Source organism: Acanthaster planci, linkage group LG15, assembly GCF_054643075.1.
Source record: "Acanthaster planci isolate LZ-2023a linkage group LG15, COTS_SCS, whole genome shotgun sequence".
NCBI classification, from domain to species: Eukaryota; Metazoa; Echinodermata; class Asteroidea; order Valvatida; family Acanthasteridae; genus Acanthaster; species Acanthaster planci.
In genome coordinates this window covers 8911266-8935732 of record NC_141791.1, presented here as the reverse complement: position 1 = coordinate 8935732, position 24467 = coordinate 8911266, and the positions used below count along the sequence as shown (strand labels likewise).

The following is a 24467-nucleotide window of genomic DNA, read 5'->3' as shown; positions in this document are numbered from 1 at the left end:
GTTTATTGAACGCCCCCAACCACACGACTTGTTCCTTCATGGAATCTGGCAGATGTCCTTCAACTTTTAGCTAGCCCCCCTTTCGAACCTGTGGGAGAAGCTACCCTACTTCATTTGGGTGTGAAGCTGGTCTTCCTTTTAGCCACGGACTGGCCGTGCTCAAGATGGGATCTCAGTAGCTCCAGTTACGGTCATGCAAGTGGATACACTTGAGATGGTGAGTTGTTCTTTGTGCTTACCTCTTGCAGTCCTTTGCTAATTTGTTATTTTTGTTCATTGCAGGCTATATGTGACTCCCCCTGGGGTTCAGGGTTGTCAGTGCGCTCTCGCCTTCCCACTGTTCTCTGGTTCGGTGCTACTCTGCATATGTATTGGTTATCTGCGTAAATTGCATGCAGTAGACTCTCCCCCCACCTAGAGTGGGATGAGTCTACTACTGCATACCTACCACATTACCAATCTCCCTCCCTCCTCCCCTCGTGGCCTCAGCGCACTTTGTGCATCGAAAAAGAGGAAGAACATAGCAGCTGCCTTTGCGGGAGTCGAGCGAATAAGGGCGCACTGCTGGTGATCAAGAATTTAGTGAATGGAAGTAATGGACCATATACGTATCGGTAATCTGGTAGGTATGCAGTAGTAGACTCGTCCCACTCTAGGTGGGGCAGATTTTCCATGTTGGCTTTTATCATTTTTTCTCACTTATTTGTCACTCTTCCTTGTAGCAAAGTGTCCTGGCTTGCTGCTTTGTCTGTGAGTGTATCTTGTGTTTTATTTTAAGTCCTTTTAGCTTTCCAGCTGTTGTCATTTGTGAGTTAATAGTCTATTTTGTTTTGCTCGTCTTACAATGTGGAGCCAGATTAATATTGACATTGGTCAGCAGGGTGACATACTTGTAAGCCAGCCTCAGTGTTCAGATACACTCCCTTTGTTCTGACTGTGGAGTTACATACCTGCCAACCATTCCAATTTTGGCGGAATTATTACAAAATTTAAATGTAGACTTTGAATTATGAATTTTAGCCCTGAAAATACGAGTTTTAGAAATTTCTTTAAAACGGCTGTAGCAGAGACGAACCTAATTCCTAAAAATGGCCAGAGCGGAAGTTAATAAAAGGTGCTTAAATGATTACATGGTATGCCAATGTTATGCTAAATAGCATATCAATAGCCATCAGTCATGTCTCCACTCGTATTGAATGCATTATGGATTTTTTTTGTGCGGCTGCAAGTGCATCCTCGGACACTTTTAGCAGGCAACATGGTTTAGTGCAAAACCAGTGTGCTCGCTCATGGAAGGACGTTAGGTTGTTTTGCCACATGCATGCATTTTCTGGAATACTGTTAGCTGAATTTCATTAATTGAAAGCTGAGTTTCTCAGAGATTTCAAAATGAGCAACACCAGTAAAGAAAAGAAATGTGTTTTGCAGAAATACAGGCCAGAATATTCCTGGAAATTCTTAGTACTGTCTTCACGTACATTATGACTTCTGTTCCACCGACTTCAGCATTAGCCACGGCAGATCAAGCGACATAGAGAAACATAACCCCAAACAGTCGCTAAATATGCAAATTCCTTTGCGTCTGATTCAATTCGCTAAGTCTCCCACGTACCCCTATCATACATACCCCTATCCAGCCTACATAAGCAAATTTCCCATGTGCCTATTGCAATTTGCTGAAAAGACTTGATTATGCATGCTGGCCCCTGACCCAGAGGGAGGATATTCTTCGTCAACCCAGGTCAGGAATCCTCCATCCAGTGCCGAACGATCTTCACTGGATGTGTTGGACGTTGTCCAACGATCGTTCAGAGCATCAGGCCTTTCTGCAGACACTGCGTCCATGGCAGCACAGGGCCGACGAGCTGAGCTGCGGCATCTGAGGCTTGCCCAGACTGTAGTTAAGATACAGCAGGAGGGGGCTGGTGAACTGCAGAGGTAGAAGCAGTCTTCCCAGAAAGGCCAGGAAGGTAGCCGGAAGACAGGGTGACGTACAGAGATCGAAAGCCCCAACGGCGCATGAGGCCGGTGGGCTCTGTTCCGGGCGCAAGTGGTGGTAAGCCCGCATGGTCTGGTATTGTCTCTGCGATGTTCCGTGAAGAGTCAACACCTTTGTCACGGCCTGTTGTCCCAGTTGAAAGGGCGTCTGAAGACAGTGGCACCAGGAGTGATGTGGCCAGTGTAGATAGCACTGGCGGCATAAGGTCGCTCCGGCGCATAGTCTTGTAAGCCAAGCCAGTGTCAGGCATTGCCCACGGTACATTTTGACAAGAAGTTGTCACCTGTCCGTAATGCTTGGGAACTGGTACACAGTGGTGTTGCGCCCAGACCTAGCTAGCAGGGAAAATTTCCACCCTGAGTGCAGCGCCACTCTGCACTATCGTTGACTGCTGTACTTCGGTGTTACTTTTGGGACCTGAGCCTTCAGATATCGCAAACACTGCAGCTCAGACCCTTGAAGTGTGGCGTGGGCTAACCCTGAACTGAACCAAGATGCTATTACCAGCAGGGATTAGCCGTGGAATCACAAGTTTAGCAAGATGCCAATCGATCCTCCACAGACCAATTCCTGTCGGTCTATAGGGGAATGTAGGGTCATGGAATTCGAAACGTTTCGCACTTCTTCCCAAACCCAAACAAACCCAGGGTCAGCTTATTGACCCTACATACATACCAAGGAAAGAGGGGAACCACGGTATTGATCATTTGCACTGCCTCACGGAACCCCCAACAATCCTAGGGCAGCCCCGTTGACCCTATGTATCGCTTGGGGGTATAATAGCGTAGAGTCAACAATCTATAAAATGCGCACACATGAGAAGAGAAAAATACCACCAAAACAAGAAAATACACATATTAACTCGGGAACTATAGAATGTGCATTTATTACAATGCGTTACGGTTTGATCAGATTATCACAAAGGTTTGGAAACGAAACGGAACCTCGATTAACTCGAAAAAGTAAAAAAGATACGTCCGTTTAGAATCACCCTAAGGAAAAGAAGGACGAACATGGGGGCCCATTCTACTATGCATCAAGGGACTAGAGGGCGCACTACGGTTGATAAGTTTCTTCTCCCACATTAGTGTGGGTCGGGTCTCCTAATGCTACTTGGCCTTGTCCAGCCTATATATGCAAACTTCCCATGTGCCTATTACAGTTCGCTGAAAAGACTTGATTATGCATGCTGCCCCCTGACCCACCACAATGCAATGCGGTTCCGCCACCATGTTGGTCCTTCTTTTTGAAACGGAGAAGTTCCCCAGAGCCAAAGTGGGGAAGGACAGGCGTGAACAGCTGGACAGGGGTAAGTATCACTAGGAGACCCAACCCACACTAATGTGGGGGAGGAGTCTCCTGCATTCACATACCCCTGTCCAGCCTACATATGCAGGCATATATAGGCAGGTGCTACTCAAGCGAACACTCACTATTCTACAACAAAGGAATAGCATCTACGATGAGCATTTCTTTGTTCGGTGAGGGACAGCGCTGGATGCTGTCCCAATCGCTGAGCGGTAGGGTTGCTGCACCGTGAGTCATCTCACTTTGCCGGACATCCTTGAGGTAGCTCTCGGTGAAGGTGGAAAGAGATTTCCAACAAGCCACTTGGCAAATGTCTGCCAAGGAGACACCTCTGAAGAACAACCAGGACGCAGAGGCGGCCAGAACATCATGGGCTCTGATGTGAGATCGAGTCGTCTCGTCATGTCGAGTCGGCCTGTCTTGACTTGCAAAGACAATGGCCAAGACCGTCCAATGAGCTATGGGTCTTTTGCTGCTGGATGAAAGGGTTTTGTGGTTGTGATGAAAAGTCTGGAACCATTCTCACAGCGAGGCTTGGTCCTCACGAGATACCATTTGAAGGTACGAACCGGACACCACTTCTTGTCGGAGCTATCTGCTGAAAGAGAGGTTATATTAGGGACGAAAATGTCTGGAGGCCAGAAGACAGGCGTCTGGTTCTTTTGGGAATTTGATGGCTGGGATAAGACGAACTCTGCGGCTCCCAGCGTATGTGACCTTCAGCAGTTGACAGGGCATGCAGTTCACTGCCGTGTCTGGAGGTAACGACCACCAGGAAGAATGCCAGCTTAATTCTAAGATGGAAATCAGATGCATCCGACAGTGGTTCGAAGGGAGGACCGGTGAGAATGCGCAAGACGTTACCAAGGTCCCAAGAAAGAACAAGGCGTTTGACGTGAGGACGCTCGACAAACATTCCCCAAAGTACATGGTGGATGGCAGTGTTAATTAATTAATGTTTTACTAATTCTAATCTAGATCAAATGTAGAACATCTTAGAAGCTAAAATGGCACCCCAAAAAAAATCACGTGTAGGGACTTGCTGACAGTGGGTTGTTTAATAGCCTTAGTGCTGCCGCCCGCTCAACTTAAGCACAGATGCACTGCTCACATGGTGACTGTCCAATCACAACCCTTTACAGCACCAAGTGAGATGCGTCCCTGCTTCGGTGCTGCATGTGTGTTTTTTGTGTAGCCTAATCTCACCGGAATAAAAAATGTTAAAATTTCTGGCATTTCTCTGCAGATACATGCATCATATTGAATTCCATTAATTCCGGCTTTATCCGTTTTTGTGAACAGACAAAAGCCTAAACAGACAGAGCAAGCAGCAAAAGTAGACATTCCTCATAATACGTAAGATGAAGGATCAGGTGCCCAAGGTTTTATTTGTCTAAACATCCAACAAAAAAATTCAGCTCTTTTAAAACTTAATAAAATGATTTTATCTGACTTAGCCCACAACACACCAAAAAATAAGTGGAAAGAAATTATTATTTTCGAGTGGCTCAGCAAGTCCTGATGAAAAAAAATGTAGAATAAATCCACCTCAGCTCTGCAGAAAAAGATATCTCCCCAGGAGTGATTGACAGCTCTATTGTTGTGTTAGACACAATGTATCTTTTGAAGTTTTTGGGTCTGGGTCACATATCTTTGAAGATGCAGCTATTACTAGGAAGACTTGCTGGGCAGATGTTTTGATCATCAGCCAATTAGTAAGTTGATTCTTTGCAAGCAAAGCAGCCATTGGTAGGATTGTTACAGTTGCCCAGAAACAGTATTACAATGGAAAATCCTGGGCCCTCTCCAGCATGCTGCCTGGACCCCAGCCAGGCTTTTTTTCCCCCTAGTGAGTGGATTACCACTTGGTTGTAAAGCCTTGGATAAATTAGATAATGGTCCTTCATCTCCTTTTCTTGACATTAATTTGTCATATGCAGCAAGGTATGAGACAGAGAGAACCCCCCTGCTTTGTGTTGGTCATTGTCTCACAGGAATCTGGGGAATTCCTTTCAGACATCTTGGGGGATGCTTTAAGTAACAATAGTCTGGAATGTGTATAGGGATTGGACATGTTGGGGGTACCCCTCGGTCTCATTTCTTGATGAGTATATAATTTGTGGCAAATAGCCTGGTGTAGACATTTTCCAGGCTTCCAAATTTATAAACAACTTCTTCAAAAAAACATTTATCTTTTTTGAAGAAAGAAAATATTCTGCTGAACAGGCAAAATGAATATACAGTGTATTCCATCTCCCATTCGTTCTCACTCCTTTTTTTCTTGAAAGTCCTATGTTGTCAATAAAAGGACATTGCTTACACTCCAACAACCACAAGTATGCATTGTTGTTGAGGTACATAACTGCATTAAAATTGTCCTTGTTTAGCAGAAACAGAGTGAACATGCGGTCGCCTCTGTTGTTTGTGTTGGCCAAACGTTTAAATGGTTAAATTTATTAATAAGCACTGTATGCTCAGTGCTTGTCCAAGAGCTTGCGGGAAAAATCGAAGCAAAATCGGGCAAATCGAAGTGTTGCTAAACTAAATGTTTAGCAAATAAAACTTAAATTCCGACCCTTACTTCAGATTCTATGGATTGTATAAAGATGCCTACACTCTCCATATTTGTGATTTCCTTAACTTGTAAAATCATGATTGGACAGCTGTATGTTTACATTTATTGTAAAGTGTAGAGGGGAATAGGTGAACAATAAATTTGTTTAGCATGTACATTTCACATGGGAGACTCAAATTAGATTGTTGATATAAATATCACAAGAGCAGCTCATGGAAAGCAATTGTTTTACCTTTGCACTTTGTTAATGGGTGTTACAGTAATCAGGGGTATTGTACAGTACCCAGATAAATGGATGGTGTTTGATCTGTAACTAAGATAGGAAGGTTTTGGATGGCAAAGCAATGGAACTTTATATGTGGCCAAGGTAACAGTCATAAATTTTTCTCAACAACATGCAGCTTCGAGTTGGTAATGAAAGCCGACAGCAGCAGCAGCAACAGCAGCAGCTACAGTTGATCCCTCATGTGAACGAGCAGCAAGGCATTGGTAGCAAGACACAGCTTCAGCAGGCAGGTGTACTTGTCATGCACCCTGTTGCTGTCTGAATGCAGTCACTGTTGTTGCCACATTCATTCATGTGATATAGTATTATACAAATACAGCATGATTTGACAGGAAGTAGTGGGAATTACTGTCCCAAGGTGTAAGTCAGCTTGACTACCTTCCTATGCGAAGTGTAATTCCCACTGTAAATAAACCATGCTGTATTTGTTTCACTACACCTCATAAATATTCAATTAAATGTTCAATTCTGCAGGTTCCGACTGAGAAGCCTCTTCAAAATCCACCTTCTTGTCTTAACAGTATTTTTCTAGGAACCTCACTGCCTTGTCAATAACTGCCCTTGTAGATTTTGCATCTTCATTCAGCACAATACATGAGTGCACAATAAGTTCAAGTTCATATTCAGATGTAGACGGAAATCTAAGGCTACTTTTACCCACAGACGCCATTGTTTCTCAACTGCTAATTTCCGTGTACGCTCGAGTGCAGATGTGCACAGCAACATGGCTTCAATTGTCTTTTGCTGACATATGTTTTGGGTCTTATCTGTAAAAGTTATTAGGATACAACTCCAGAAAGACTACATGACACAGACTACATATTTACGCGGTGGGTTCCAGAGGGGTTTTCTGGTGCTATCAGAAAAACTACCGCATGGCAATGAGGCAGATACTCATCATTATGACGTCACATGATCACATATCATTTCTACTTCCCAGATGTGAGGTGGAATCAGCCAATGACATACTCTGATTTGCTCATGAATATTTACGAGGTGTAGTAATTCTAACTCTATACAGACCTGTCATTCATCTGCACACACTTGTTTTTGCTTCCCTAGCTGTCTTTTTTTTTTCTGCTCGGTAAAAAATGCTGTATGTGGCAACAATGGTAAATTTGTCAGTGCTGTTTTCCCCTCATTTTTCCCTCTCCTTTTTAACAATTCAAAACAAATTATCTGCTTCAGATGAAGCTGGAAGAATGACCTAGTGCATCGGTATCTGAGTTGGTTGTTTTGGGAGTAAATTGGAAACAATTTCAAAATCATTTTGGATTTGAATCATGACTAAAATCATACCCTTGTCTATCCCTATAGCTTGTCATTAATTTCCATATAATTATTTTCTCCTATTTTCTTGAATTTTTTTGCTTGCATTTGCATTTGTAAAGTACATAAAAATAACGTCACATTTATGCCTCCATTGTAGCAACAGTCTTTTGGCCTTTTGAAGGTCACCTTAGCAGTTCTTTTGAAAAAAAAATTCAGGTACTCTCTGAATGTTTGAGTAAATGGGCCAACCAGTTCATGGACGAACGCATCCGCATTTATTCATATTATGCCAATCTATGGAGGCCAGTGCTGATAACTTCCTCATATATTTCAAAATATAAACATGGGCTTGAAACAGCTGTTAAGTATAATTCAGGACTTACCTATGAACCATGCAATCACTCCCTCTTTTTTAATTGTCAGCCCCTGGCTGTCCAATGAAATACAATACTTATTCATTCTGGGAACACGAGAACATCTCTTGTTCACAAACTCCATGTTATGCAAGCAGAGTACAACTAACACGGGCAGACACGCATCATTATGCAAAATGGGGAAGTTTGCACCTTCTGCATTATGCATAAACTGGAGCATCCTCCAGAGGTGATTTGTTCACTTAGAATTGCCCTAAAAATAAATTCCGAAGGTGTTGCTGGTTTGTTTTCTGCATTCGGTGAATTTTGAAAATACAGATAACAATGGCAGGGATGATGCATGTGATACTGTGATGACTGGTGTTATACCCTACCCACATTACTAAACAGATCACTCAATTAATACTTTATGTGTATGTGATGACATTTGGATTTGCTTTAGTTGTCCTGTTTTTATATACATGAACAAATGTGTTATAAATTTTTACAATCAAAAGGAGATTGACAAGAAGAAACAAAAGGGATTCACATATTGCTTTCATTGCAAAATACAGCTCATCAAAGGCTTTTGGTGATCCATAGCATGATGCATTTTATTTCACTTATTGAGTAATACTTATAAATAGCTGATGATACAAACAGCAATCAGAGCCATCAGGGGCAGTGCCAGAAGCCTAATTCATGTGTAAATTCTTCACACGGAAAATGACATAAAGTGAACATGTAACGACACGGGTGAGATTTCTCAGCTTTTTAGCTGATTTCAGCTTTTGTTGTTTTGGGTTTCACCTTTTTTCCTCTGGCTGTGCACAGAGGTATAGGAGATTTTCACCATGAAGCTTCTTGATGCCATTTTCAGCTGTTTTCAGCTATTATCATTGGTCAATCTCACCCCTGCAGCATATATGGAAGCTACTTAATATTGGATTGACTGGATAGAGGACATTTTTGTGGGGAATTTCAGTAGTTTTGTACTGGACATGTTTACCTTAGGTAGCCTAAACGTAGCAAAATGGTACTTGCCATGACATGCACAGTATTAACCACTTCCTGCCGGAGACTTCGGAATCTGAGACATATGGTTTATATGCATGGCCGGGGTCTCCAAACTCGGACAAAGGAAACAGGGCCCTGTAGCAAAAAAACGTACTGCAAACAAAAGACCAGGCTGCTGGGCATTACCGACATTTTTCACTCTCAAAAGTGGTGATAATCCAGCCTTGTTTTGAAACCGTATACCAGGGCGAGTGGAGAGCCAGCGGATTACCACCAGGGACAAAAGCGTGCCACCACCGCAGAGATGAGCCACACAGCACCGCTGCATGCTAATCTGGCCCCTATTGAAAAGAGGTCAGCAGTGCACTAAGCCAGGTTCGTGAACAAAAGACAGTTGTATAACACCGCACAATCTGGGCTCTGTTTACAAGGCTGCAGGCCTGGCTGAAATATTCGGGCGTCAATGAAGGTCACCTGTCAACTTAGAGTAGTGCCCAAAGATTACTTTGTGTGGCTATAAACGACCGATAAATAAAATGATGAATTTTTTAAGGATTTTGAAAACGAAAAAAACGATAGTCATGCCGGCCCAGCATCATCAACATTGAAAAATGCCCCGGCATGAAGTGGTTAAGAACATTTGGGAGTCTCTGTATTAAGCGCTCATCAGGTATTTGCTGTTGCCAAATGTCCCAATACTATCAAAACAGCAATTGATGAAAATGCAAAGCCCCACCTGCAGAACACTCAATGTGTCATTAGTACTCAGTAGCTTACTGGGCCTTTACAAAGCCATAGAACAGGTTGAAAATTATGTTACAAAACCTGTTTCATGGTGTTCATTTCATCCTTGAAGATATTTTTAAACTAGTGAGGCACTTTTTTCACTGGGGAAGCACAAATTTTAAGGGTTAAAACTGGTGCCCATCAGCTCCTCAGTTTGCTGTTTAAACAACTTGTCAACAGCCTGGGCTTAGAGCTTTGCCAAGGAAGAAGCATGGGAACTGGACAGTAAAACAGTGTGTGAGAACTGAGATGAATTGATGCCCAGTCCTGAGTTATGCTATAGGTTCAGTGATAGACCAACTGGAAAATAGAGGGCAAGTTTAAGTGACAACTACATGTATAGTTAACTGTAGTTCGACTAACACCTCCCGAATGATGGATGGTTTGGACTATGTAGCTGATCATTTGGGACCAGCATCAAGGGCATGGTCCCATCGCTGGGTTATCAATAGCCAATTTTATTTCATCATTACAGAGGGAACCATTTACACGAAAATAATCATATGAGATTTCAGTCTCCATGTACGCTGCACCAGGGTTTTAACTGGGAACTTTTCAGTGCTGGCTGTTTTTGCACAGGATGTTGGTTATATGCACTCGCAAGCCAACCATGCACATGTACACACACCCATGCATACATTATACATACATTCGTACATGCGCGTCAATGCTTTCAGAGAGATTTCCTTTTCAGATCACGTGAGACCTGTAACCCTGGCTTAAAATTACTTTTTATGACATGTTTTTCTTTGTGCATGGGAAAATCTTTTCACCTACCGGTACCGTATTTGATGCAAGAAATAAGAATTAAAATGCACGCAGGAGTGCAGAATTAGTGTGTTGCCTTCATGCACTTAGTTACATGTACTTACATGTAGGCTGATATCCTTTCCTCTTTAAGGATGCCCACATCTTGAAATATAGAGGCTTTGTAATGCATTTTACAACCTCTTATTGCAACTATTTGTCTTTTTTCCCTTGCAGTTTAGGCAATGCACATTTTAATTTAACTGTTTCTTCTTATTGTTACATATTGGTCTGAAATTCCTGAAGGTTAAAATGAACTAATAATAGGTTTACCAAAATTGTAAATGTCAAGGTTTGTAGAGTGAGTTGGCACTTTTCCCACCCAGTCTGGCTCCATTTTCAAAATTTCAATCCGCATGTTCAGGATTTTGGATTTTCCGGGCACGGACTGTATTGCCTTACTGTCCACCCGTCCATGGTGTATTCCATCCACAACCATTTCCATGGATTTGCAATTTTAGGTGCGGTCTTGTAAATGACTCTATCCAAATCAGAACCTCTATGGAAAATTGTACATTTGTGTTGCACTAACATTACGATGAATTTCTGCCCAAAAATTGTTTAAAAACCTGTACAGAACAATACAAAACTGCGTGAGAATACATGACACAAAAACTTTGTGCAGCCCGTACCAGTTGTCATGAAGCCCCCCATCAGTGAAAGTGAAAATTTGATAAGATCACGAGACAAACAAGTACATTGTGCATGCAAAATAATTTATAAACATTCTCCTCTATACAATTTTTCTTAGCTCAAGTCTTTCGGTGTTCCAATATTGTCAGAAAATTACAAGGTGGCACTGTCAGTTTGATGAGTTTTGACAATGAAAAATAAGCTGGCCAGAAATAACCTATTTGTGAACAGATTATACATGTAGAATGTCGAGATTAAAGGTAATTTACTGATGGAGAGAGATGTTATAAATAAATGTACATGGTGATCACATTGTAAAAATGCTGCCGATGAATAGCCAATGCCCACTAGCTGTAGGGTAGCGCAGGGTTTTTGAATGCATACTCTGTGCATCTTGCAAACTCTGTACATGTGTAGTTGGTTGGAAAAAATTAGCATAAAAGGCGCATCATTATATTACGCAAATAAGTCTTGTTTGTTAGATCCTGGCTGGTAACTTGGGATTAAACTTTGTGTGAACCTTATGGAGTTGGTGAACGATCAATTTGGAAAAGAACCCCAAATATTCCACACTAGATGCCTATGGTTTGCCTATTCAATTCATAGTGCTTCATTTAATGAGGATAGGTTTGTTGGTAGGTTGGTAGGTTTCAAGTAGGTTTCAAACTTTTGGAAAGGGTTTTATTTTATTTACTTCTTAAAAAGATGTAAGGTAAAAGAATGAGACTTGTTTGACTCAACATAAAACTCTTTTCCAATAATCTCTAGCTGTAGCACATTTTCCAAGGTAGTCAGTTCTGCTGTTCGATCACATGTTGTCTGATGCTAAGGGAGTAAATATGTGCTTGGCCAGTCTTATACTAAGACCGACCAAGTATATACTTATTCCCATTCATTCATACCTTTTAAATCAGAGAGTCAAAAGAAGTTAATATACGATAAAAGATTTTATTCCAGATTTTTACTGTCATTTTCGCAAACACCTCCCTCCAGTTTGTGATATATTCCTTGTGCAAGTAGTCCGGAAGAATCTCCTTATCTGGACATTTCGTGTGCGTGGCGAGTTGTGCTTGTGGTAGCATACAAAGACTCTTCACCCACCCAAAAGATTATACTGTTTTATCCAGGTGCCAGCACGGTTTATTACAAAGCGGGCTCTATCAAATTGCACTCGCCATTATCAAATATTAATACATTGTCATGTTGCACGTTTAATAGGGATACTCTCTAAAGTATTTGTGAATAATAATTTATTCATATCCTTTGCTCCACTTGCTTATTTTGCTCATACATTAAGTATTATGCCATTAATTTGTATGTTGGTCGGTGTCAGGCAATTCAGTGGCCACATTTGATTCACAATGTTTCCTTACATGCAAGGACCCAAAGAAAATGTTTTGTATGCAAAGACTTGATGTATGACCTTAGTATGTTAACAGTTACACATGGTGTTCATTCCACATTGAAATGTTGTGAGTGGCACTGTTCAAAGGGGAGGGCTTGTTGTTAACCACTCCCTGCCGGGCGACCTGTTTTCGAGTACATACGCTTTATATGCAGAGCCAGGGAGCCTGGAACTGGGACAAAAGAGTTGGGCCTTATAACAAAAGACTGTGCTCAGCACAAAAAACTGAGCTACTGGGCATTGCCATGATTTGTTTGCTCTCAATAGTGGAGATAATCCAGCCCTGTTTTGAAACAGTATATCACGGTTTGAGGCATTTAGAGCGAGCGGATTACCACCTGGAGTCAATGAGTTTTACCTGTCAGCTTTAGAGTAGTGGCCAAAGAGTCCATCATTTTGGTATAAACGACCATTAACTGAAATGATGAATTTTTGAAGAATTTTGAAAATGGAAAATATTGAAAAGGACCCGGCATCTTGTCTTGCTCAAGAAAAATCCCCCTGCAGCAAATGGTTAAAGCTAATTGGTATGCTTTCTTCTGAATGCTTCACACATTAATCTCTTTGCACAGTTACAGCTGTTACGAAATTACATGTACATGTACTGTAGTTACATGTATTTCAATGTGAAGAATTTTCTTAGGAATGAGAATTCATACAAATGAAATATAAAATGAAATGGAATATGAAGACAATAGGAAAAGCATTTTTTATTTTCACATCAATGATCCTTTTTGTATGGATCAAAGTACATGTAAATGCATCTTCTTAATAGTAAATCATAAATTTTGGGAACGTAATCTTCATATCTGTCACCTGTTAAAGTTTGCTTCAAATTTCTTTTGTGTGAAAAACATAGAGACTTCGAAGCAGTTGCATCAAACAGTGTGTTGGCAATATAATGTGGATTTGAGCTACATGACAAAACCATTTGAAGAAACCATTTCCCCTTTTGTGTTCCAAGAATTTTTTTCAGACATTTTTGGGGGAGGGGGTGGAGATGTGTCAGGTAACAGTAGTCTAGAGTATCTAGGTGGTTTGGACATAAAAAAGGGGTACTTTTCCGTCTCATATCTTGCTGGGTATATAAGGAAGGGGGCAAGATGATGTGTACTCCCAAATGTGACTGTGACATACTGTTGGATGTGCTGTGTGATGGACTGAACTGTATGCTGTTAAAACCAGTTAGAATAAATTTCTCCTCCACCGTGTCATTGTTTTAAAAGTTGCTAGCATGTATATCCTGATGCAGTTTGGACAGATTTTCCCAGCCGGAAATTTGCTGCTCTTTTTACATTTTCTTCCCGTCATTCTGTTTTCTATTCTTCCTAAATATTAGATTCCTTTAAAAGTGCTGTTTCCAGCTTGGAGAACAAATTGCAGGGGGCTGTTGAGTAATATATGAAGCAATTCAAATGAACACTCTTTTATAGTGGTGGATTTGGCCAGTATGTGGAAGCTGAATTATTTTGTTCTTGTAGATATCTGTATGCTGTGGTGTTATGAGCACCTGTCATTCCTGAAAAGTATGAGTGGTGCCTTGCATGATATACAGTATCTACATGTACATTCATGTTGCACCTGTCTAACCTTTTTTGAGTCCATTCCATTTGTCAGTTCCATGTCTTTTTCAATCTCTTTTTCATTTTGTTTTCAAGATGTTCTGTTAATTAATTTTGGATTTTTGCCCTGCCCAACGTGTATTGTATTTTTGTATTTTGCCGGTCAAAAATCCAAAATTAATTTACATCTCCCCTGCGCAAACCCTTCTTGGAAAATGATGTTCTGTGTAAAATGACCAGCGAGTTTCCTTTTGATCATATACTTTGTTACATGTTCTACTTGTTGAATAATAGCATATAATGACTGTTAACCGGTGATCAGTTGCTGTAGAGATGATGGTTTGTCATCAAAATCTTGTCCAGTAACATTTGGCGATCATCACCACTCACCTCCATGTGCAAGTGGACTTCCAAGACAACACTAATAATAATAACATTTGTTAGCTGAATTTTGCTTGAAGTGACATCAGTATTTGTTCTGGGCATTACTTGCATAAAGGTAGCCATTTAGAGAAGTCTTCTAAAAAGCAAAGAAATTGAAGGGCTGACTTACTACTCTTGGCTAGATACCTTGATGAAGTGGTAGATTCCTTAGCAAGAAAAGTTACTGTTTAAGGAACATCGCTATCGTTCATGGCATTTTCTGAAGCTTGTTTTGGGAAGGATGAGTATTTTTTGCTTTATGACATTGAACAGAAGACCAGATATTCCACAGGTTATGGTTAAAGAGCCATGATTTTCAAGACAGCTTGGATTTAATTTTTGAATATGTAGGGGCCGCACGGTGGGAGCATAGGGGAGTTTGGCAACAGTAGCTACTGAGATCTTGTTTCTCCCTTTTAATCTTCTCATCTGATGTTGAGAAGGTTCCGGGGATTACATGTAAATTACATGCAGCATATCCCCCATTGAGACATTATGGGACGGAGAGCTGTGATGAAGTGCTGTTCATGACTTTCATGCAAAAGATTTTTTAATGCAGTAACTTCGAGAAAGTTGAGAAAGTTATGTTTTTTGGGGGGGGGTAGTGTTAAAGATATAATTTATTTAATGAGTACAGTATAATGCTCCTGCAGTGAACACTGCTATACCAAATAATGGGGTATACTGAACGTACCCCTTGGCTCCTGAATTTACCGAACAATTGACAGTTCTTTAAGTTCATGAAATGTATTTTGTACTAATGGTAGTGACTCAAAGGTTAAGGGAATCAAGGAGCAATAGGCAATGGGGTATACTGAACGTACCCCTTGGCTCCTGAATTTACCGAACAATTGACAGTTCTTTAAGTTCATGAAATGTATTTTGTACTAATGGTAGTGACTCAAAAGTTAAGGGAATCAAGGAGCAATAGGCAGCATGTGGCATGGTCTGTATCAATTTGTGGGTACATGTACATGCATCAGTGAATGGGTAGCCGCATATGAGGTACATGTACATGCATCTGTGAATGGGTAGCCATGTAGACCAGCCGCATATGAGGTAAATGTACATCATACAGATGACTGATGTGGACAATTTTTTGTTACTGCTACAACTGCAAGGATGCTTTCCATTAAAGAAATCAAAACCAAACTTAACTTGCAGAAATTTTTGTTACAAAGTTTTCTATTTCTGATCATTTTCAATGATTGCCAATTGTACCATATCAATTCCAGTTTTAATGGTTCCTGGCACGTCTGTAATAATTCTGTTTAGCAGTGGGAACCAATGTGACTCAGTGAGCAGTGACTCAGGGAAAGCTGATGGGAAACTTACTACATTTTGTGATTCGATTTCCATTCCAAACTTCCTGATAGGTGAAATGTAGAAGGAAATGAGATTGTGCACTGAAGAAATTGCTCATAGTTTGGGTGTGATTTATGTTTAACTTGATTTCTTGCGTTGGAAGTATTGGCCGAAAATCTTCATGCAGGCTACAACCAGGAACAGGTGCGTCGGCAACTGATAATTGTTCCACCAATTGACTCCTGCAATGCACGTGTTTTAATGGTGGCATTATACTGTGCCACCTGTTGACTTATTTGAAATGTTGTAGAGATGAAAATCTGTTCTCTGATAATCAAGTTGTCTTGTGTAGATAACATCTGTGTATATCCAGGGTTCTTTACAGCGGCCACCAGCGGCCACTGCTGTAATGCCCCAGTGAGTTGCCATGAGGCCCTTTAAAAATGGTGCGTTCCTTTAGGCCACGTGGCTGACGTGCCCCTCTTCAATGATCAGTAGGCCTTCGTGTATTTAAAGCTGTATTCAACTTTCAAGTTACCCTTAGTACTAGCATTTTTGTCAACAACTGGCCAGTCGCACTGAGCACTATTTTTTTTTATGGACTGGTTTTTGCGTCGCTCTGTAGACAACATGGTACTGTATGGCAACCATATCAACGTCGTTTAGTTTTGTGACTCTATAAACGTGGCACCAGACTACTTTTATACATAGACTGGTTACAAGTACCGACACAGAATTAAACGTTCTACACTGATTGGATTCTGTACATTGCACAATTTTGGGGGGTTTGTGGATGGGAATACGACCCAATCTATTTTTTCCTTGCTATTTTACTGGCATTCACACGGGTGCTGGGCATGACAGTGGGCTTTTATTGGATAAATGTTTGTGACCCAGTGACCAACTTGTTTGAATTGCATTGTTTGTGAGTAATTACATGTAACTAATTTTTGAAATACAGTGTTGCCTTTATGGCATCATGAAAAGTAAAAAGACACAACACCAAGCATGATAAGTAAAAATTTCAAAGTGGCCTTGGTGCCCTTCCAGTTGGCCTTGGTGTCCTTTGATTTTTGGGAGCATTCAAGGCCAAGTGGCCTTGATCCTCTGAAGCTTAAGGTTGAAGCCTGTATATCACATGCTTTTTGTCTCAATGTTAATTGCCTATTGAACTATGTCTATTCCTCGGTGGTTGATTGTATTTTTTATACATTGTTACATTGTTAGGGCTTACAAATGCGTGGCAGTAGTGGACATCAAGGCCAGATGAATCAAGCTGGTGGTATGGGTGGACCAGGAAACCAAGGACTCCTTGCTAATCCAAACATGCAGGCCCTGCAATCTCTGCAAGGACTCGCTGGTGGCAATTCAAATGTTGGCAGGATGGGTCCTGGACAAGGACAGCCTATTCAAACGGTAAGTACATGCACATGTTGCTGTGGCACAGCGATATTTGTTTTTAAAAAAGAAAAAAGCAGAAAGTATCTGCAAGTTCACTCATGTACATGTGCATTGTGCTAGTTAATGCACATGTGTAATGCACTAGTGATACAACCATGGGTTCATGTTACACTTTGTCAGAAGCTGTAGCCCTGGTGTGTTTGAGACTGATCGTAATAATCTACAATGTTTTAACCGTAACCGCCAAGCGTATTGTTTGGCTTACACTACTCAGTACTACAAAATTAAGAAGTCGTCTGAGCCTGAAGGACCTAGCACTTTGAATTACTACTTCTTGCTTGGTTACTTCCATTGTTACTCGTACAGAGAACAATAAAGCCACACATTCATCAAGCCAAAGCACGATATGGTACATTTGTCATATCTATCATATTTTAATGGCTTCAGAGAACAATAAGGTCATGTCCTCTTACAAGCAGCAGGGCTGAATACTACATTTTACTACAACTAGTAATTTGTAGTATTATGTAGGATTAGGATTAATATAAAAATCAGGGATGTGAGCAGCTTTTTAGCTGAGTTAGCTTTTTCATTTAGATGTTAACTCTGAATTTTAGCCTTTTTGTACACCTGGTCTGAACAAAAGTATTGGAACTTTTATTTTAGCATTTTGTCAGCTTTAATTGTAAGTGGCCACTCACACCCCTGAAAAATATTATAATGAAGTCTTCGGCGTTTTCATATACAGTCAGCGTGCTGGGTACACATTAATGGACCGCTTCACAAAATTTTATTTGCAGCGATTCACGGTGTCAAATGTGTCAAGACTTCACAAGTTTCTACTAGGTTTCGGTAGTACCCGTAGAAAAGCGGACAGGAAATTCGTTTGATGGTAGTGATGGACCAAAATGGATTGGTGACTTACAAATTAAAAAATTTACCAAAAAATAAGTCACATTTTCGCCAGTTAAAATTTGTAGAATTTGTTTAAATGGCATCCTGACACGTGTTGTTAAACGCAAACTTTTGATGAGTACCTCTGCATTTTTGGTGCTCCTGACTGTTCTGGGATATTTAGGAACAGTTTAAGGGTTTTCGGACTCTTGAAACATTATGCTTTAGAATAATACCAAACTCACCTCTGCAAGTTTTATGATCGTTAATTTTGAGGTCAAAACGTGGCGCAGGGCTGCCAGCCACTTAAACCTCTGTACTCTGCTATTTCGTCAAACAAGTAGGCGTGTTCGAAAGCATTGTTTTATTCGTTCAAATCATATTAATATGATTTGAAATTTATTAACAAGTTAAAGGCTGTACATCGGATACTGATATACTGTAATTTACACTACTTGTAGGCCTGCAGTACATGTACATTGCCGTAGTGTATAACAATGCTTGCATGGTGCACGATTATGATTGGCCCATGCAATGTCTCCATTTATGAATGGAATAAATGTCAACGCGTATAACATGAGGTTCACCGTAAGACAAGGTTTTTTTGGGAGTCCCTTCAAGCTCCTATTAAGCGTGCTCGACTGTATACCGGTATGTACATGTATGTTCAATATTGCCAACTAGGCTTGGGCAGCTCCAGAATGCTCAGAGCTGGTTCCGACTCCAATTAAGAGCCATGATCCCGAGTTAGAACCAGCTCCCAAGGATATAAAGAAAAACAAAAGGTTTAATTAAACACATGAAAAATCTGTTGCCCCATCATGCCGGCGGCACTTATGAACAGCACAACGGACCTGCTTTTGGTCTTTTGTGGGCTTAAGATTATCCACAGTGGGCATTTTTTATTTGATTTTCGCCTCTTCATAGACCAGTCGTGGTTGGAATAAATCTGCAACCTCTAAGTACAACTCAGCACTGCTTCCTCCTTACCATTCAACATCCATGTGTATCCAATCAGAACAATAAGCGATTTGCCATGGCCTAAGTACATGTAACTTTACCCATGTACAAATGTAATCGTGATCACGCCATGCACTTAATGTATGGACTGGATCCCGTTTACTTATTGAGCGTTTGCCAACGTATCGTGAATGACCATGTATAAGCTTCAAGTTGGCACAAGGCATTTGTCCGCAGTGGGCTCATCATATATGTACGTGTAAATATAAACTCTGGAAAGACCACATGTACATTATCTTGTAAGCGGTACCATTGCCTGGGTCCATACATGGCACCGGCTCTACGATATCGCCTATCAAGTGAGAAGTTGAGAACTGGAACCCTCACTGGACCAGCTTGCTCATAGGGTCCGATCCATTTCGTTGACAACGCTACATGCGTTACATGGCTTAGAGGATCTCAGTTTGCGTGCATAACCACAGAGTGGTACATGTTGCCCATGATACCGGTAATAGACTGATTCGTGCGCTGAGTTAAAAGTATGCAATAGACAGCTCTATTGTTACTGAAAACCTGAAGCATATTGGCAGGGGCATACAGTATTCAATGTGGCAGATGATCTATCTTTAGTTGTTAGGCAAAAACAAATGTACACTCAACATGTGTGCTGTGTGGGCAACAATCAATTACTTATGTTCTTTTTCATCAAAGACAAAACTTCAAAAAACTCTCCAGCTTGTACACAAAAACATGGTAAAATATTGCACTGAAATTCAAAGGCTAATAATGAAACAATCGAGATAAACTCCAAAAAAAAATGGGAATAAATAGACTCATTGGACTGAAGCAACACTGATGAATGGATCATTACACACATCCTGATCAAATTCATTAATCAGGCAACACAAATAAATTTAATCACTGACTGAATGTTACAGGTATGTTACAGGTATTGGCAATTGGCAAAACTGGCAATTGTGGCTGAGCAATGTTGAGGTCAACATTATTCAGAGTCAAATATCAGACAGCCTGCTGCCTCTTTACTTGCAAATGGGGTCCTCTTGGCAGTCGGTGCACTGTTGACATCTAAAATCAGCAGACGGTATGCATTGTGGCCTTGCGCGATGAATATGTGAGGATGTGGTAAGAATTCACTGAAGATCAATGGCGAACATGCAATTTACTGCATTCCTTGTGCATAACACTGCCAAATCCTCCCTGCATTCAATTGTGCTCATGTATATTCAGTACAATATTCTGCATGCCAGCTGCCTTGTAGCCACACCCTTAAATTCCATCTTAGGCCAAAGAGATCATGAAGTGGCCAAACAAAACCATTCTTGACCCTGTTCTGAATGCCCTACTACTCAACTTGGAGGCAAGTTAACGGAAACTGCAGTGCGATGCTGACCATCGTTCAAATATGTACACCTTTTCACACTCAGGCATTGTACATGTTTGTACATGTATAGTACATTTAGTTGTTACGACATGCCAGCGTGGTAGGTCAGCCTGAGTGGAGACTCAGATTTGACGTTAGAGTTGTCACTCACAGGCACAGTAGGCTTGCCTGAGCGGTGAGTTGGATTCATATTTGATGTTTGGAGTTGGCTATTTGAAGGTGGAACTGCCGCTGATGGGTACCTGGTCCTTCACAAAAGCAGAGCTGCTGATTCCAATTTCTCTTTGGAACTGTGGTTCCTCTTGGAACCAGGAGTGTTGCCCAAGCCTGCTGCCAACAGTTGACATTTTACAAAAATGAGTTATCAATGGATACTGGTAATCCTCCAGTTATCGTAGCGTCCATTACACGCTAATGTTGAATGGTTCCTTTATCTTATTAGCAAACACTCTGTATTAAGGATATGTTCATAAACTTTGCAGCTATCATTTTTCAAACCTTTTAACAAATAATTTTCTCTGGCAGTCCAAATGGCTGTTTATTACCACAAATCCTGTTCTTGTGGTGAGAGGGGATTTGTCAATTTTTCCCTAACAACAACCAGCTGTCTTTCATTTTCCCCTTCAGCCACAACCGCCTTGTGCCAGCTATGCCATGCACAGACAGGTACATGCCAGACCTGATTTGTGTATTAGTCATTTTCCTGTTACGGATTGCTTGAAATGAAAATATACCTTTTTTAATTTGTTTCCAGTGCTTCTTTCTAAGACAGGTTCTGATTTGAAAGCTAAAGTGTAAACTTCTTGTATAAATACTGTTCTCAGAAATTCTCCAGTAAAGGAATATTGGCCAGATTTCCACTTCGCTCGTTGACGTGTGAGATTGTGAAAAATCACAGGGGCCAAAAAATCCACAGAAAATTCACAGGACAGTGCATTACTCACTGTGTGTGATTCCAAGTACTTATTTCATACTCGGCAGTCAAAGACTTCTGCATTTAAAGTGTGATGAATATAAATTTATTTGCAAGTCTCCCTTTTTAAAAAGAAACAATTGTGGAAAACTGAATATATATTTTAGGTGTGAAATCTCCAATTGTTAGCTGATTTCTGCTTTTCGTTGAGTATGCCAAATTTCATTTTCCGCCCTTTTTGCTTCAAACCAGCTAGATTTTCCTTGTTTTTCTTCCTTTTTCAAGTGCAGATTTTACATGCTTTATGGGCATCGTTTTGTACGAAATTTCCGATATTTTTTAAACATAAACTCATTAAAATGTCAGTGCAACGCAAGTGCATAATTGTCCAAAGAGGCTCTGACTCAGATACAATCAGTTTGACAAGACTGATCTTCAAGTAACAAATCCATGGAAATGGACGTGGATGGAGTACATGTCACTGCAATTAACGTTCTGTGACACAATCTGGGCCCTGCAAATCCAAAAGCCTGGAGCATGCATTCTTTGAATCGAAGAAATGAAATGTGAAAAACTTGGTCAAATCAGGTGGAAAGGGGCCAACTCGCACTAAAACCTCGATTCTTACAATTTTGGAAAGATATTGCTTGTTTATTTTAGCCTTAAGGAAGAAAACAGTTACATTCGAAATATGCATAAATTGCATATTAAAAAAAAAAGGCCAGTGGTTGTACCACAAAGCATCTACATTTCAAAATTTTCCGGGCCCTGAAGTGGGCCCCGGACCTTGCACCACATATATATGCTTCATGATTGCAGTATCAGTTGTTGTCAAGTATTCTTTTTGCTTCACCCAGACCCTGTCTTCTTTATGTCTATTTTCGGATTATGCATGCATTCAGATTGTGCATCCGCGTACATGTAACATATTTGTATGTGACTTAATGGAATCACTAAACTCAACAGGGGATGTGTACATGTACATGTAGCTTGTCACGTGCTGTTGAAGATGAGTAATATAATTGACTAAAATGTTCAAAAAATTATTTGGAAAGGAACTGTTTAATATTTATTAATTGCATCCACACAATCAGTTTGTAAATTGCTGGAGTGCTGCCTACAAAGATTGTTAAAACTCCTATATGTGCAAACTGTATTCAGCATAAGCTTTTTACAATAATTTGTGGCATAATCAAGTACTATACCATTGAGTCACGTCTGTGGTAGATTTCATATACGAGAATTAATATGCAATCAGTGGAATCCATTTGTGGCTTTCAAAATTGTAAGTGATGCAGATCAAAAATCCAATTGTCTCAGAAAATTCATTCACCCTGAATTACTCATATCACAAAGGATTTTGTGTAAGAGACTGACACGCCTGCCAATGAGTTTGTGCTTGTATGACGTATGTTTTGCTAGATGTGACTGCCCAATCACGAACGGTACTATATTCGAGGTCAGTGCATCACACTCATACTAAATTCTCATGTTAGGCTTCATGTAAATTTGAACGTGTTGACAGCCTTGCCACTCAACTTCTGTTCATAAATTTTGAAATGGAAAATGAATACATGATCTGCAAATCATGTACCTGCTGAGAGAAATTTGATGAAATTAGCAGTCTCTGTCAAACTATTTAGGTAGTTTTGTGCGATCCAAATTTGGCAGAATGGCCCAGACATCTTATTATTTTGGAACTTTTGTTGTTAGCATGGGGGCCAAATGGGTGCGCACACGCAGCATGGAAATTTTGACCCGTCATGGAACACGTGACAGAATTAATTACAGGTTTGTAGTTAGATTGCACATTAAAAATGAGTCCCGATCCTCATCAGAGCCCAAATGATCATTCATTAGTACACATTTCAAATTAAGAGATCAGACAAATTATTTCGATTCAACAACTTATCAGTTGAAGAGTTTATCTTTTAGAGTAACACTTTTGAAACCACATGTTCTGAGTGACTTATCATGGAGACACTTTGAATTGCAGCTCCTGTGGTTTTCTATAAGCCATTTAAGCATCTAAGTGCAAGTTGGAATTCTGACGGAAATTCCTTTTCAAGATATTTCAGTGAACAGATGGTTATGCAGAGCCTGAAATTACGGTCGGACATTTGCCGGGCACTTATTGTGTTTTTCTGAACAAAATCAAAGATGCTCAGACTAATGGTCCGACCAACATATCAATAATAGCTCTTAAAATGTCAACACAATATATGGGATTATGGCATCCAATTTATTATTAGTTTTGTGTTAGAATTACGTTAATTATGCCCAAGGTATTCATCAGGGCTGATTGCTCATCACCAGCCCATGTCACCTACACATAGCGCCACACATGTCTATTTTACTTTTACAGACATGAAATCGCCCATAATACTTGGCACTGTCACAGTGGGGAAAACACATGCACGAAACTTGATGCATTAAACGAAGCTGCTCTGGTTCCCAAATGTAAAAGGCTGCAGGCCGGAAAGACATCGATGTTATGTTGCAAGAGGTTTTCTGCAAGTTAATTGACAGAACTTGGTCTCTTATTTATGTTAGTATTTTCTGTGATCATGAGTGTAATTTGAGGTTGTTCTGCTCATGGCACAAGGTTTAGCACCCGCTGGTCTGGATGTATCACGCATGCTTACCACGCGACCCCGACACATGGACATTGTTGGCCAGTTTACCGTCATGATTGTGTAAATTGTCCATAAATTTCTTGTGAATTGCCGTTTGGAGAAATTTTTACATAGACATTAAAACAGGTGGTAATCAATTTCTGAGATACTTTCGTAGGCTTTCGCCACCACTGATGCCATTCAATCAGCACAAAATTGCCCTAAAAAAAGTTCCGACCTATCGACCCAGTTTTTGAGAGGTGCGCATGCACAGCACAACTACACCATTTTTTTGGCCTAATAAAGACTGCATGTATGCAGTAGGCCTTAGTTAAATAACAATAATCATGGATTCTGAGAAATCTTTGGCAAGTGTTGATCCAATCATGGAGCTATTAAACACATGGAGTCAGCACATACAGAGATCAAAAGGGTCAATGATGGCCACCGCCAGGCTATAAGGTACCTCGCATGCGTGTCCGTAACACTTCCACATGTTCAACATGGCCGCCTTGAGACGGAATATTCCAATGACAATGAAAGTTTGGTTA

At 40.6% G+C, this 24467-nt stretch overlaps 1 protein-coding gene across 7 annotated transcripts in view; it reads left to right on the top strand.

Moving 5' to 3' along the window:
* Positions 1 to 24467, top strand: part of LOC147796667 (uncharacterized) — a 111525-nt gene that overhangs the window by 12034 nt on the left and 75024 nt on the right. For 6 of the 7 annotated variants that reach the window (XM_087146804.1, XM_087146805.1, XM_087146806.1 and 3 more), the window contains exons 3-4: positions 6284 to 6394; positions 16959 to 17147. In XM_087146804.1, coding sequence (XP_087002930.1) covers positions 6284 to 6394; positions 16959 to 17147 — 300 coding nt within the window. The remainder of the gene's footprint in view (positions 1 to 6283; positions 6395 to 16958; positions 17148 to 24467) is intronic. The other variant, XM_087146807.1, reaches the window with a different exon arrangement.